We start from the raw sequence: 17,470 nt of genomic DNA on the forward strand, positions 1-17,470 counted from the left end.
GTCTCCTCCATTATTGTCACAGTCAGTACAACACCAAGTATCAGTGCCCACACTTGGTTCTAGGTGTTACAAACATAGAATTTATACTTATTTATACTTAACTGCTAACTTAAGACCCTGTGTAGTATAAATTACTTTTTTTAAAATTTCAACATCTTTATTGGAGTATAATTGCTCTACAATGGTGTGTTACCTTCTGCTGTATAACAAAGTGAACCAGCCATATGTATACATATATCCCCATATCCTCTCCCTCTTGCATCTCCCTCCCAGCCTCCCTATCCCACCCCTCTAGGTGGTCACAAAGCACCGAGCTGATCTCCCTGTGCTATGCAGCTGCTTCCCACCAGCCATCCATTCAACATTTGGTAGTCTATAAACGTCCATGTCACTTTCTCATCTCATCCCAGCCCACCACTCCCTCTCCCTGTGTCCTCAAGTCCAGTTTCCACATCTGTGTCTTTACTCCTGTACTGCCCCTAGGTTCTTCAGAACCATTTTTTAAAATTAGATTCCATACATATGTGTTAGCATACGGTATTCGTTTTTCTCTTTCTGACTTACTTCACTCTGTATGACAGACTCTAGGTCCATCCACCTCACTACAAGTAACAAAACTTCGTTTCTTTTTATGGCAGAGTAATATTCCATTGTATATATGTGCCACATCTTCTTTATCCATTCATCCGTTGATGGACACTTAGGTTGCTTCCATGTCCTGGCTATTGTAAATAGAGCTGCAATGAACATTGTGGTACATGACTCTTTTTGAATTATGGTTTTCTCAGGGTATATGCACAGTAGTGGGATTGCTGGGTCGTATGGTAGTTCTATTTTTAGTTTTTTAAGGAACCTCCATACTGTTCTCCATAGTGACTGTATCAATTTACATTCCCACCAACAGTGCAAGAGGGTTCTGTTTTCTCCACACCCTTTCCAGCATTTATTGTTTGTAGACTTTTTGATAATGGCCATTCTGACCGGTGTGAGGTGATACCTCATTGTAGTTTTGACTTGCATTCCTCTAATGATTAGTAATGTTGAGCATCCTTTCATGTGTTTGTTGGCAATCTGTATATCTTCTTTGGAGAAATGTCTATTTAGGCTTTCGGCCCATTTTTGGATTGGCTTGTTTTGTTCTTTTGATATTGAGCTGCATGAGCTGCTTGTATATTTTGGAGATTAATTCTTTGTCACTTGCTTCGTTTGCAAATATTTTTTCACATTCTGAGGGTTGTCTTTTCGTCTTCTTTCTGGTTTCCTTTGCTGTGCAAAAGATTTTAAGTTTCATTAGGTCCCATTTGTTTATTTTTGTTTTTATTTCCTTTTCTCTAGGAGGTGGGTCAAAAAGGATCTTGCGGTGATTTATGTCATAGAGTGTTCTGCCTATGTTTTCCTCTGAGAGTTTTATAGTGTCTGGCCTTACATTTAGGTCTTTAATCCATTTAGAGTTTATTATTGTGTATGGTGTTAGGCAGTGTTCTAATTTCATTCTTTTACATGTAGCTGTCCAGTTTTCCCAGCACCACTTATTGAAGAGGCTGTCTTTTCTGCACTATATATTCTTGTCTCCTTTATCAAAGATAAGGTGACCATATGTGCGTGGGTTTATTTCTGGGCTTTCTATCCTGTTACATTGATCTATATTTCTCTTTTTGTGGCAGTACCACACTGTCTTGATTACTGTAGCTTTGTAGGATAGTCTGAAGTAAGGGAGCCTGATTCCTCAAGCTCCGTTTTTCTTTCTCAAGATTGCTTTGGCTTTTTGGCTATTCAGGGTCTTTTGTGTTTCCATACAAATTGTGAAATTTTTGTTCTAGTTCTGTGAAAAATGCCATTGGTAGTTTGATAGGGATTGCATTGAATCTGTAGATTGCTTTGGGTAGTATAGTCATTTTCACAATGTTGATTCTTTGAATCCAAGAACATGGTATATCTTTCCATCTGTTTGTATCATCTTTAATTACTTTCATCAGTGTCTTATAGTTTGCTGCATACAGGTCTTTTGTCTCCTTAGGTAGGTTTAACCCTAAGTATTTTATCTTTTTGTTGCAACGGTAAATGGGAGTATTTCCTTAAATTCTCTTTCGATATTCCATCATTAGTGGATAAGAATGCAAGATATTTCTGTGCATTAAATTTTGTATCCTGCTACTTTACCAAATTCATTGTTTAGCTCTAGTGGTTTTCTGGTAGCATCTTTAGGATTCTCTATGTATAGTATCATGTCATCTGTAAACAGTGACAGTTTTACTTCTTCTTTTCCAATTTGGATTCCTTTTATTTCTTTTTCTTCTCTGCTTGTTGTGGCTAAAACTTCCAAAACTGTGTTGAATAATAGTGGTGAGAGTGGACAACCTTGTCTTCTTCCTGATCTTAGAGGAAATGGTTTCAGTTTTTCACCATTGAGAACGATGTTGGCTGCGGGTTTGTTGTATATGGCCTTTATTATGTTGAGGTAAGTTCCCTCTATGCCTACTATCTGGAGGGTTTTATCATAAATCGGTGTTGAATTTTGTCGAAAGATTTTTCTGTATCTATTGAGATGATCATATGGTTTTTCTCCTTCAATTTCTTAATATGGTTTATCACAGTGATTGATTTGCATATTGAAGAATCCTTGCATTCCTGGGAAAACCCTACTTGATCAGGGTGTATGATCCTTTTAAAGTGCTGTTGGATTCTCTTTGCTAATATTTTGTTGAGGATTTTTGCATCTATGATCATCAGTGATATTCGCCTGTACTTTTCTTTTTTTCGTGACATCTTCGTCTGGTTTGGTTATCAGGGTGATGGTGACCTTGTAGAATGAGTTTGGGAGTGTTCCTCCCTCTGCTATATTTTGGAAGAGTTTGAGAAGGATAGATGTTAGCTCTTCTCTAAATGTTTGATACAATTCACCTGTGAAGAAATCTGGTCCTGGGCTTTTGTTTGTGGAAGATTTTTAATCACAGTTTCAATTTCAGTGCTTGTGATTGGTCTGTTTATATTTTCTATTTCTTCCTGGTTCAGTCTGAGAAGGTTGTGCTTTTCTAAGAATTTGTCCATTTCTTCCAGGTTGTCCATTTTATTGGCATAGAGTTGCTTGTAGTAATCTCTCATGATCCTTTGCATTTGTGCAGTGCCAGTTGTTACGTCTCCTTTTTCATTTCTAATTCTATTTATTTGAGTCTTCTCTCTTTTTTTTGTTGATGAGTCTGGCTAATGGTTTATCAATTTTGTTTATCTTCTCAAAGAACCAGCTTTCATTTCCATTGATCTTTGCTATCATTTCCTTCATGTCTTTTTCATTTATTTCTGATCTGATCTTTATGATTTCTTTCCTTCTGCCTCCTTTGGGTTTTTTTTTGCTGTTGTTCTTCTTTCTCTAATTGCTTTAGGTGTAAGGTTAGTTGTTTATTTGAAATGTTTCTTGTTTCTTGAGGTAGGATTGTATTGCTATAAACTTCCATCTTAGAACTGATTTTGCTGCATCCCAAAGGTTTTGGGTCATCGTGTTTTCATTGTCCTTTGTTTCTAGGTATTTTTTGATTTCCTCTTTGATTTCTTCAGTGATCTCTTGGCTATTTAGTAGTGTATTGTTTAGCCTCCATGTGTTTGTATTTTTTACAGATTTTTTCCTTTATTTTATGTCTAGTCTCATAGTATTGTGGTTTCAAAAGATACTTGATAGAATTTCAAATTTCTTAAATTTGCCAAGGCTTTATTTGTGACCCAAGATACGATCTATCCTGGAGAATGTTCCATGAGCACTTGAGAAGAAAGTGTATCCTGTTGTTTTTGGATGGAGTGTCCTATAAATATCAATTAAGTCCATCTTGTTTAATGTATCATTTAAAGCTTGTGTTTCCTTATTTATTTTCATTTTGGATGATCTGTCCATTGGTGAAAGTGGGGTGTTAAAATCCTCTACTATGAATGTGTTACTGTCGATTTCCCCTTTCATGGCTGTTAGCATTTGCCTTATGTTTTGAGGTGCTCCTATGTTGGGTGCATAAATATTTACAATTGTTATATCTTCTTCTTGGATTGATCTCTTGGTCATTATGTACTGTCCTTCTTTGTCTCTTGTAGTAGTCTTTATTTTAAAGTCTATTTTGTCTGATATGAGTATTGCTACTCCATCTTTCTTTTGATTTCCATTTGCATGGAATATCTTTTTCCATCCCCTCACTTTCAGTCTGTATGTGTCCCTAGGTCTGAAGTAGGTCTCTTGTAGACAGCCTATATATGGGTCTTGTTTTTGTATCCATTGAACCAGTCTATGTCTTTTGGTTGGAGCATTTAACCTATTTATGTTTAAGGTAATTATCGATATGTATGTTTCTATTACCATTTTTTTAATTATTTTGGGTTTGTTATTGTATGTCTTTTCCTTCTCTTGTGTTTCCTGCCTAGAGAAGTTCCTTTAGCGTTTGTTGTAAAGCTGGTTTGGTGGTTTCTCTTAGCTTTTGCTTGTCTGTAAAGGTTTTAATTTCTCTGTTGATTCTGAATGAGATCCTAGCTGGTTAGAGTAATCTTGGTTATAGTTTTTTCTCTTTCATCACTTTAAATATGTCCTGCAGTCCCTTTTGGCTTGCAGAGTTTCTGCTGAAAGATCAGCTGTTAACCTTATGGGGATTCCCTTTTATGTTATTTGTTGTTTTTCCCTTGCTGCTTTTAATATTTTTTCCTTGTATTTAATTTTTGATAGCTTGATTAATATGTATCTTGGCGTGTTTTTCCTTGGATTTATCCTGTATGGGACTCTGTGCTTCCTGGGCTTGACTGACTGTTCCCTTTCCCATATTAGGGAAGTTTTCAACTATAATTTCTTCAGATATTTTCTCCTTCCCATTCTTTTTCTCTTCTTCTTATGGGGCCCCTATAATTTGAATGTTGATGCATTTAATCTTGTCCCAGAGGTCTCTGAGTCTGTCCTGAATTCTTTTCATTCCTTTTTCTTTACTCTGCTCTGTGGTAGTTATTTCCACTATTTTATCTTCCAGGTCAATTATCTGTTCTGCTGCCTCAGTTTTTCTGCTATTGATTCCTTCTAGAGAATTTTTAATTTCATTTATTGTGTTGTTCATCCTTGTATGTTTGCTCTTTAGTTCTCCTAGGTCCTTGTTAAACATTTCTTGTATTTTCTTCATTGTATTTCCAAGATCTTGGATCATCTTAACTATCATTACTCTGAATTCTTTTTCAGGTAGACTGCCTATTTCCTCTTCATTTGTTTGGTCTGGTGGGTTTTTACGTTGCTCCTGCATATGCTGTGTGTTTCTCTGTCTTATTTTGCTTAACTTACTGTGTTTTGGGTCTCCTTTTCGCAGGCTACAGGTTCGTAGTTCCTGTTGTTTTTGGTGTCTGCCCCCAGTGGGTAAGGTCGGTTCCATGGGTTGTGTAGGCTTCCTGGTGGATGGGACTAGCGCCTGTGTTCTGGTGGATGAGGTTGGATCTTGTCTTTCTGGCAGGACCACGTCCGGTTGTGTGTTTTGGGGTTTGTGGGAACTTGTTATGATGTTAGGCAGCCTCTCTGTTGATGGGTAGGTTTGTGTTCCTGCCTTGCTAATTGTTTGGCATGGGGTGTCCAGCAGTGGACCTTGCTTGTCGTTGAGTGGAGCTGGGTTTTAGCTTTGAGATGGGGATCTCTGGGAGAGCTCTCGCCGATTGATATTTCATGGGGCTGGGAGGTCTCTGGTAGACCAATGTCCTGAATTCAGCTCTCCCATCTCAGAGGCTCGGGCCTTACAGCCGGCTGGAGCCCCAAGACCCTGGCAGCCACACGGCTGGAGAAGATGGGCTATGAGTTGGGTGTCAGCCACTGCCCTGTTGTAGCTCTGTCTCAGCTGTCTCCAAAGGTCACCCAGATGCATTGGGTTATTCCACCAGCAGAACTTGCACATGCCAGTCTGGGATTTATAGATGTCCTCCTGATACTCTTAATTGAAATACCTTGCATTCATGGTGGTGCGACATACGCTAATAGTGTTGGTTCTCTTTAGTTCAGAGTCTGTAACAGTCAGCCTTCATGTGACCAAGTCAGGAGTAGCTGGCCAATGGTCCCAGAGTGATAACATGTCAGATTCCAAGAAGGCTTTCTGCAGCACCTGAGCAGTAGTCCCAAGCAGCCACTCCGCTCAGCTGCAGTACTCTGACCGGGGAACTCAGTGGGACCCTCACACGAGGATTTCTGCCGGCCCTGGAGCCTGAGTTGCCCACCCAGGCAAGGAGTTGAGGAGAGCATCTCCTGCCCCATCTCACCAGAGGAATGGACACCTGGGCTATGTTAGTTAATACAGTATTAAATTTAGATTGTACAAAGTATAATAACTCCAGAATCCTTACCTGGGGTTCTAAAAAGTATTCTAATTTTAACTATAGATGCAAACATTTTAATTTTTATATTTTGGGAGTTAACATACCTTATACCAGTGAAACTGTTTTCCTTGAACTGCAAATATGACATTAATGTTGTTGTCTATTAACTTTTCTGAAAGTTGGCCTAACGAGGGATGTTCCTGTAACAGAAAATGAAATAAAGAAGGGAGTGAAATTTAGTAGCTCAATTCCACACACTTCCAAACATCTGTTATGAGGAAAACTGTATGATTAACATAAAAATGTATTGTGTTGGGAAGGATTATCATTTTACTAGAGGCATTTAAATTCTTTTAAAAAATAAGGTCAGGGCTTCCCTGGTGGCGCAGTGGTTGAGAGTCCGCCTGCCGATGCAGGGGACACGGGTTCATGCCCCAGTCCGGGAAGATCCCACATGCTGCGGAGCGGCTGGGCCTGTGAACCATGGCCGTTGAGCCAGCGTGTTCGGAGCCTGTGCTCCGCAATGGGAGAGGCCACAACGGTGAGAGGCCCACATACCACAAAAAAATAAATAAATAAATAAGGTCAACGTCAACATTATTAAGGATATTTTAAAGACAAAGTCTCCATAAAAACCTTAGAAATTCAGAAAAACGAAGAGGGTTGCATTCAACATAGTACAAAGAGTGTTTAGCACTTCTTTAGATTAACATTGGACTCCAAGTAATATAATTGACAGATTATTTAATATTCAGAAACAGAGACCTATTAGTGACAATCACATTCTGAGGTGAAATTCAGTAACAAGTTTTAAAATGCAGATATATGCATGTATATATATACATATTTACATACATATAAAAATTTGATATATAACATGGCATAGAACAAAGTTTGTTTAAAAGAAGAAAACCCTGTATTCAAATCTCGGATTGTCAGTTTATGATAAAAATTGTATTTCAGGTCTATCCTCTATAACATGTGAATGGTATCTGCCTTCCATGATTGCTGGCAAAAGTAGAAAGATAACAATAGTATGTGAATTATTTAGAGCAGTTTCTTGCATATACTCAAAGCTAATAGCAGTTATTATAATTTTTATTTCCAAGAGCTTATACAAGGTGTAGGTTACAGATCTTTCCACTTATTATCATTATACTTTTTTGTCATTTATGTATACATATATTTTATTACAAATCTGTCTTACATTGATATATAAAACTTAAGTAGCTCTAACTGTGACACTCTTTGCAGTAGTGGGAAAGAAAGCAGGGGATGAGTAGAAAGGGAATAAAACTTAGTAAATATGAGAAGTCTGACAACTATGGAATTTGCTATATAAAGTTATGTAGTAAGACATAGTACTTGATATTTTTCTTTCTATAAATGGTCTTTTAGATATTAAAGCAATCTCAAATAACAACTCTAGATACCTTTAGAGAAATGATGTCAAACTTCACCTGCAGTTGGGCCCACCTGGTTTTGGTGCCTAGTAGTGTAAGCCAAGGATCATGTGACTGAGCCTAATTAGTATCATCTGATTCAAGTTCAGATTACGCTGTAGTTTTTGTTTCCCCTTTCACCCTCCAATGCTAACTGTGCTTTTGTTAAGGGAAAAGTTTGTTTAAACCATCTTGGTTAATATTTCTGGATTTTGGCAACTATATGAACTTAGAAAGAGCTAATTTTACTAGTTTCACTTACAGCCTAAGTTCTTTGACCCACTTATTAAACTTATATATATAAGTTTAATATATTAAACTTATATATATAAGTTTAATAAGTTATAAGACACAGCCTTGTGCTTAAAACTGCCATCACTAACATGAGTAACTGGTGTGATTTGAATATCTACGTCCCGCTTTCCAGATTCATACATTGAAATCCTAACCTCCAAGGTGATGTAATATTAGGAGGTGGGCCTTTAGGATGTGATTAGGTCTTGAAGGTAGAGCCCTCTTGAATGGGATTAGTGCCCTTATAAAAGAGAGCCAGTGGAGAAAGTTCCCTTGCACCTTCTGCCATATGAGGTTATAACTAGGAGGTGTTGTCTTTGAACCAAAAAGTAGGCTCTCACCAGACCCCGAATCCTCTAGTGCCTTGATCTTGGACTTACCAACCTCAAAAACTGTGAGGAATAAATTTCTGCTGTTTATAAGCCACCTAATTTATGATGTTTTGGTATAGGAGCCCGAATGGACTAAGATAATAATCATAACAAATATCCTTTATTTCTATATAATCTATAATTGCTTTGTAGAAACAAATAAAATTTTCTTGAACTACAATTAAATGTGATATGACTCCAATTTACGAAGGGGTATAAAAAGTATTACCACATGGATTTGCATAAGAAAAATTCTACCCACAGCAATTCTTAAGAATATAATTTTAGAGTAATAGAAGAACAATCCCCAAAATATAAGTTCTATCAGATAAAGTTTTATTCCTTGTTCCTAATAATATGCATACTCTTAAAATAGACTTACGACAGTTTGCATAATGCTGGTAAATTAAAGAGAACAACAACAAAAAAGAGAACAAGTAAAAGAAGGTAAGTCTAGCTGTATTGGGAATATTTTTTTAAGGGCAACAACTACTTTTCAAATATTTTTGCTTTGACAAAAAATAATCACAGTTTGCCAAGCATTCCCCCTTCTTAATTTTTAAAACCATTCATATTTTCAGGAAAATTTAATCCATATGTTTTTAACCAGCTTACATTTAACTCACATAAAATCAATATTAAAGAACAGTCCAAAATGTAAGCAGCTTTTGGAGGCTGCTTAATCTCTTTCCCCTTTTCAAAAACAGGAAGTCACATTGACCAAAAGGACACAAAATTTAAATCTAGAAAGTTCTTGTTTGCTCCGAAGATCATTAAGAAGGTCAGTTGGATTTTTAAGCTTAAAAGAACACATTTTTTAAGCCTAGAAAGAAATGTTTTAAAAGAAAATTCCAAGTACCTCGAGGCAGATTGTTAAAACTACAAATGTTTAATAGATGTTTAAACAAACCATCGTTGATGGGAGAATTTTGGATTAATGGCCATTGTTGAAGCCCCTTCCCCTTTCCTCCATGAAGCATAGTATCTTTTAAGTATTTTATCTTTTATGTCTTGTATTTCACTAGCAGGAACACTCCCTCTCGGCCAGCTGTCCTGTGCTGGTGACGTCACTGCTCCTCAGCTTTAACTCCCCCTCTGTCTAACCCATTACATATTGTTTCTCTGAACTCTGAAAATAATTAATGGAGATAACAAGCATTTCTGGGGCAGAAGGGAGAAGGGAAAGCAATGTGCCAAGGCAGCTGCTAAGTAATTAAGGGCAAAAGGATTCCATTCACATTTTTCTTCTTCACCAACACCTTCACTGTGATTTGTGGGAAATAACTTATAAATGTTAGAAGGGAAGATGAGGTAAGAAAGATTCAATGGAGACAGTTTCGGTTAAAGAGATAACTATGTAGAGATGTATGAATTTTAATAATGTGCCTGTGTAGTGACAAGAAAATAAGTGTTTAAGATTCTCCATAAAAGTGAGTTTCATTATAAAAAGTTCTTATAAGATAATATAGAATTTGAAACATTGAATATCATAATAAGATACAAAACAAAAAACCAATGTCTTGGTTAAATAAAAGTATTCAGTTATCTGGATTACTTTTTATAGTTCACTTTTTAGAGGACAGAGACAGCATGAAAACAATGTGATAGCACAGATTTATTTAGAGATGAAGATTTTATGTGTTGTCAGTCCCCATCTCTCCCAATGGCCTATTTGTCTATCTATATGGCTGCATAGTCATAATCGCATAGACCCATGTTTCCCATTAGTGGCGCTATGGACAGTTTGTGTTGTGGGTGTGAGGCTGTCCTGTGCATTGTAGGGTACTTGGCTACATCCCTGGCCTCTACCTATAAGAGGCCAGTATCTCCCTCCTCCCCCAGTTGTAACAACCAAAATGTCTCTGGACATTGAAATGTTCTCTGGAGGGCAAAATCGTTCTGGTTGAGAGCCATACCAAGAGCAGGGGCTTGGAAGCAGACCACCTGGGCCTTCAACTCTTGGCTCTGCAATTACTAGCCATGTAACACTGGGCATCTGTCTTAACCTTCTGTGATACAGTTTCTATATATGTAAAACGTATAAATACTAGTATCTACCTCTCAGGGTTATGGTGGGAATTAAATGGGTTAACATGTGTAAAGACTTTCATTTACCATTTTCTAATTATTAAGCCCGTATTAATGGTAAGTAGAAGCTCATGTCCTGATGTCACACTGCTTGTCATTTACCTAGGCACTACTATGCAGGGCTGTGTGACCACAGACAAGTTCCTGATCCTTTTAGTGCTTCCATTTTCTCATTTATAAAATGGAGGTAATAACAATATCTACACTTCACTGGGAGGCTGGGTGGTGCTCCCTACGTGTAAAGGGACAAATACCACAGGGCTGCTTAATAAAAGACAGCTTTCAATAAAAGACTGCTTAATAAAAGACATTTGGAGGCCATTACTAAAGGCTAAATGCTGGGCTCTTGGATATGCTTTAACTTGCCTCATTTATTTACCTTTTGCACCTGGCTCCTGAAGTGTTCGAATTTGTGGCTCTTGCCAAACATGCTATCAGTTGCATTCTTGATATCCTTGCTACTGAATGAGGGGCATGGAATAACCATTTTTGTAAGCTTTTCAATGAGAATGGTAGTAAGTTTTCTGCTTAAATATGACTTAACCAAACATATAATTTATTTGGAACAGTCTATTTCATAAGTATTTTCATCAATTTTTGGTTTTATTGAGTCACTTTGGAAAATCAATATTTTTTCTCATTTTCAGGGGCACTATAAAAGCAACATGAGACTACTCTGAGCCTAGCTCAGGTGATTCTGTGTGAAACTTTTGCTTTCAATTTTAAAGAAGAAAAAGTAAATATTGTTTGCAGAAATAATTTCCTGGGTAATTTTCTGCAAGCATGACAAGCATTAAAATTAGGTCTATTCTAAAGTTATTATTAAAGTCATTATTGTTCACATGCCCCCTCCATCCCGCTCCCCACTGGTAACCACTAGCTTGTTCTCTGTATCTGTGAGTCTGTTTCTGTTTTGTTATATCCATTCATTTGTTTTATTTTTTATATTCCACATATAAGTGAAAATATGCAGTATTTGTATTTCTCTGTCTGAGTCATTTTACTAAGCATAATACCCTCTATATCCATCCATGTTGTTGCGTATGGCAAAATTTCATTCTTTATTATGGATGAGTAATATTCCATTGTATATATATACCACAAACTTCTTTATCTATTCAGTTGTTGATGGATGCTTACGTTGCTTCCATATCTTGGCTGTTTTACATATTGCTCCTATGAACATCGGTGTACATAGATCTTTTTGAATTAATGTTTTCATTTTCTTCAGATATATATATACCCAGGAGTGGAATTGCTGGATCATATGTTAGTTCTATTTTTAATTTTTTGAGTAGCCTCCATACTGTTTTCCAAGTTGGAGGGTTCCCTTTTCTTTACATTCCTCACTGACATTTATTGTTTGTGGTCTTTTTGATGATGGTCATTCTGACTGGTGTGAGGTGATATCTCATTGTGGTTTTGATTTGCATTTCCCTGATGATTAATGATGTTGAACATCTTTTCACATGCCTGTTGGCCATCTGTATGTCTTCTTTGGAAGAATGCCTATTCAGGTCTTCTGCCCATTTTTTTAATCAGGGTGTTTTTGATATTGAGTTGTATTAGCTGTTGATATATTTTGGATATTGCCCCCTTATTGGACATACCATTTGCAAATATCTTCTCATGTTCAGTAGGTTGCATTTTCATTTTTTTGATGGTTTCCTTTGCTGTGTAAAAGCTTTTAAGTTTGATTAGGCCCCATTTGTTTATTTTTGCTTTTGTTTCCCTTGCCTGAAGAGACAGGTCCAAAAACATAGTGCTAAGATCTTTGTCAAAGACCATACTCCCTATGTTTTCTTCTAGGACTTTTGTGGTTTCTGGTCTTACATTTAGGTCTTTAATCCATTTTCAGTTTATTTTTATATATGGTGTGGAAAAAAATGTTCTAATTTTATTCCTTTGAATGTAGCTGTCCAGTTTTCCCAGCACCACTTGTTGAAGAGACTGTCTTTTCCCCACTGTATATTCTTGCCTCCGTTGTCATAGATTAATTGACCATATGTGCATGGGCTTATTTCTGGGCTCTCTATTCTGTTCAGCTGATCTTTATGGCTCTTGTTGTGCCAATACCATACTGTTTTGATTATTGTAGCTTTGTAGTATAGTCTGAAGTCAGGAAGCATGATGCCTCCAGCTTTCTTCTTTTTTCTCAAGATTTCTTTGGCAATTTGGGGGTCTCCCATGGTTACGTATAAATTTTAGGATAATTTGTTCTAGTTCTGTGAAAAATGTTATTGGTAATTTGATAGGGATTGCATTAAATCTGTAGATTGCTTTGGGTAGAATGGCCATTTAAACAATATTAATTCTTCCAATCCAAGAGCATGAGATGTCTTTCCATTTCTTTTTATCATTTTCAGTTTCCTTCATCAGTGCTTTATAGTTTTCAGAGTATAGGTCTTTCACCTCCTTGGTTAAGTTTATTCCTAGGTATTGTATTCTTTTTGATGTGATTTTAAATGGAATTGTTTTCTTACCTTCTCTTCCTGAGAAAATATATAATACTAATACATTATTAGTGTATAGAAAAGCAATAGATTTTTGTATATTAATCTTGTATCCTGCAACTTTACTGAATTAATTTATTAGTGCTAATAGCTTTTTGATGAAGACTTTAGGGTTTTCTATATACAGTATCATGTCATCTGCATATAGTGATAGAATCATCTATATTCATCAGACATATTGACCTATAATTTTCTTTTTTTTTTACTGTATTTCTCTGGTTTTGGTGTCAGGGTAATGGTGGCTTCATAGAATGAGTTTGAAAGTGTTTCCTCCTCTTCAATTTCTTGAAATAGTTTAAGAAAGATAGGTATTAACTCTTCTTTATATGTTTGTTAGCATTCCCCTGTGAAGCCCTTTGGTCCTGGACTTTTGTTTGGGAGGTTTTGATTACTGATTCAATTTCAACACTAGTTATCAGTCTATTCAAATTATCTATTTCTTCTTGATTCAGTCTTGGAATATTGTATGTTTCTAGGAATTTATCCATTTCTTCTAGGTTGTCCAATTTGTTGGCATTAACTGTTCATAGTATTCTCTTATGATTGTATTTCTGTGATAACAGCAGTAGCTTCTCTTTCATTTCTTATCTTGTGTATTTGGGTACTCTCTTTTTTTTTTCTGAATGAACCTGGTTAAAGACTTATCAGTTTTGTTTATCTTTTCAAAAAATAAGTTCTTGGTTTCATTGATCTTTTCTGTTGTTTTTTGGGGGGGTAGTGTCTTTAATTTATTTATTTCTGCTTTGATCTTTATTATATCCTTCTTTCTGCTGACTTTGGACTTTGCTCTTCTTTTTCTAATTCCTTTAGTTGGTAAGTTAGGCTGTTTATTTGAAATTTTTTCTTATTTCTTCAGTTAGGCCTGTATCACTATTAACTTCCCTCTTAGAACTGCTTTTGGTGCACCCCATATATTTTTGAGTGTTGTGTTCCATTTTCATTTGCCTTGTCTCAAGATATTTTCTGATTTCCTCATTGGTTTCTTCATTGACCACTGTTTTTTTTAGTAGCATGTTGTTTAGTCTCCATGTGTTTGTTCTTTTCCTGTTTTTCTTTCTATAAATGATCTATAGTTTCATGCCATTGTGGTCAGAAAAGATGCTTGATATAATGTCTATTTTCTTAAATTTGTTGAGACTTGTTTTGACAAGCATGTGATCTATCCTGGAGAATGCTCCATGTACACTTGAAAAGAATGTGCGTGCTGCTGTTTTGGATGGAATGTCCTGTAGATATCTATTAAGTCCAACTGGCCTAATGATTCATTTAAGGCCACTGTTCCCTTATTTATTTTCTGTCTGGATGATCTCCCCATTGATGTCATTGGGATGTTAAAGTGCCCTACTATTATTGTATTACTGTCCATTTCTCCCTTTATTTCTGTTAATATTTTATATATGTATTCCTGTTCTGGACACATATATGTTAATGAGTGTAATCTCTTCTTGTATTGATCCCTTTATCATAATATAGTATATAATTCCCTCTTTGTCTTTTGTTATAGACTTTGTTTTAAAGTCTATTTTGTCTGATAAGGGTCTGCTGCTTCTGCTTTCTTTTGTTTCCATTTGCATAGAATATCAACCCCTTACCTTCAGTCCGTGTATCTTTAGCTCTAAAGTGAGTGTCTTATAAACAGCATATAGATGGGTTATTTTTTATCCAATCAGCCACGCTGTGTCCTTTGATTGGAGCATTTAGTCCATTGACATTTAAAGTGATTATTGGTAGGTATGTGCTTATTACCATTTTGTTACTTTTTTCTGGTTGTTTCTCTGTTTTGTCTTCTTGTTTTAGTCTATCCCCTTGTGGTTTGATGATTTTCTTTAGTTGTATGCTTGTGTTCATGTCTTTTTAGTTTTAGTCTCTCTTTAGTTTAGTGGTGTGCTTTAGCTCATCTCTTTTCTTTTTAGTTTTTGTATGCCTATTGCAGGTTTTTGATTTGTGGTTATCATGAAGTTCATATATTTTGACCTTTAACTATATCTACTTGTTTTAAACTGATAGTCATTTAAGTTCAAGGACATTCTAAAAGAGCTACATTTTTTACTATCCCCTCCACATTTTGTTTTTGATATCATATTTTATATCTTCATATCAATCCCTTAACTATTTATTGTAGTTTTAGTTGCTTCTACAATTTTTGTCTTTTAACCTTTGTAGTAGCTTATTTAGGTAGTTGAACCCCTGTCTTTACTATATATCTGCCTTTACCAGTGGCATTTTCCCCTTCCTATAATTTATTTCTTTGTTAGAGCCTTTTCTTTTTCACTTAAAGGACGCCCTTTAATGTTTCTTGTAAGTTTGGTTTAGTGTTGATTAACTCTGTTAGTTTTTGCTTGTCTGAGATGCTCTTTCTCTCTCCTTCAATTCTGAATGATGACTTGCTGTATAGAGTATCCTAGGTTGTAGGGGTTTTTTTCCTTTCAACACTTTAAGTATATCATGTCACTCCCTTCTGGCCTGCAAAGTCTGCTATAAAACCAGCTGATAGCCTTATGGGTGTTCCCTTGTATGTGACTCTTTATTTTTCTCTTGCTGAAGTTCTCTCTTTACCTTTAACTAAAAGTTGTAACAATATTTTTTTAAAAATCAGCTGCATATGGACTTAAAACTTTCTGGGTGCATTTAGCCTGAGTGATATTCCCTTTACTTTCCTGATGGTGCATGTTCATAAAACCCAAAGGTGCTAACACTCTAAACTGATCTTATCTTTTTAATTAATTTAAAAAGTTTTTCTTATGCAGTGTTAAGCAGAGAAAAACAAAGTAAGAATCAGGAAATAAGGTGAAAATTTTTATTATATGCTTTAGTTTTGACATATTAGAATTTTAATGTTATTATTCTTATAATTATGTATCAGTAATTTCCATGAGACTAAATAAGTAAAGGAATTCTGAGGAGTTAAATGATAGGAGGGGTGAAGAATCACTGACCATAATATGATGGGGCACAAAAAAATGCTCAGAGAAAGAAACACCATACCTGAGCTACTAATATAATTAGAAGTGTGGTAGGATCTTGCTTATTTGCATCTCTCCATCAGGACTGAGAGTCACAGCAATATTTGAAAGTCCCATTAATAATGGTTCATTGCATGACCTGTGTGCCTCTTCCAAATATTTGCTCTTTGGGCCCCTTTCATTGTTACTGGAGACTCTGGTGTTATTCTTGGCCAAGGATGGGGTGAATGGTTGTGAGGAGGGCTTTGCATGAAGTTGGGAATCACCCTGGAGGATCTGGGTAGGGAGACAGGGTGAAATTCTAGGACCTCAGTATTAACCTGTCTTCTACACCATTAACAATTTTTATACTAACCTCTACCATTTTAGAAACAAATCCTTATTTTAAGCTGGCATTATTACTGGTAAATTATAAAACTACATTACTACTCAAGTTTTTCTTACTGGCAACTGGAGAAAAAGCAGTGGAAAAGGTAATTTATTTAATACTATAATATTATTTGCCAATGGCCATATATAAAATGTAACAATGCTTAAACTGTTTAAAATTTTATCATGTTATGTAATTTAAGTAGGCCAGATTATCTGCTTTATTTCTTCTGTAAGTAAGACTGTAACTAGAAAGTTAGAGCAGAAACTACAGCAAGAACTTCACTGCTCTATTTATTCTAGTTTTCCCTTGAGACACTGTGGCAAAGTGGTTAAGAATATAGATTTTAATAAAAGATTGAACTGGATTGAGCCCTACCTCTGCCACTTATTAGCTTCTTAGCTGTCTGTCCTCAGTCAACATTCTTAGTTTCTTCTCCCCTCAGTTTTTCTGTTTATAAAAGAAAGATAACTATGACTACCTTACCAAGTTGTTGTAAAGATAAATTTCATACTGTATACACTGTACTGTATGCAGTATACTGATACTGTATGTACATATGTGGTTTCAGTTAATAAAAACTGAAAACAGGGTAGATGTTATAATTCTGGAATTCACATTGACCCTCATGAAATACCTAGGTGAATAAGCAGTAGAACTCTGGATCATGTAATTTAGACAGGTAAAAGATCTTTTATCATTTCCTTTTATAAATGAAAGGACCAGAGTCTTGGCCCAAGAAGCTCAGGTACTATTCAACATTACTGGTATTGGCTGCTAGACATAAAGCCAAGAAGCAAAGTGTTTGATTGCTTGTCTAAATAATACCTTTTTAAATTCCTCTATAATGGCTGAATAGGAGAGAATGGAGGTCATTTTAAAATAAGCAGGTACATATGCTTATTAGGCTCAGAGTAGCTTTGGATGTAGGAGGTTTCAGAGCAGTCGTACACCTTGTGTATATAAACACATAGTCAAGGAATCAATCAAAATGCTTCAACTTCTTTTGTTTTAGGGCAGTGTCCCTGGAAATGAAGGGAATGAACTTCTTAGGAAGAGGATCTCTTAAAACACAGACATGGGATAAATGAGATAAAAATATTCTTCTAAGCTATTAATAAACACA

At 35.9% G+C, this 17,470-nt stretch overlaps 1 protein-coding gene across 1 annotated transcript in view; it reads right to left on the reverse strand.

Moving 5' to 3' along the window:
* The window catches only part of ITGB8 (integrin subunit beta 8), a 92,410-nt gene that overhangs the window by 18,144 nt on the left and 56,796 nt on the right, over positions 1-17,470 (reverse strand). Inside the window, exon 7 of the mRNA XM_060020404.2 lies at positions 6,408-6,503. Within this exon, the coding sequence (XP_059876387.1) occupies positions 6,408-6,503 (96 nt within the window). The remainder of the gene's footprint in view (positions 1-6,407; positions 6,504-17,470) is intronic.

This window comes from Delphinus delphis, chromosome 9 (assembly GCF_949987515.2).
Source record: "Delphinus delphis chromosome 9, mDelDel1.2, whole genome shotgun sequence".
In the NCBI taxonomy this organism is placed as follows: domain Eukaryota; kingdom Metazoa; phylum Chordata; class Mammalia; order Artiodactyla; family Delphinidae; genus Delphinus; species Delphinus delphis.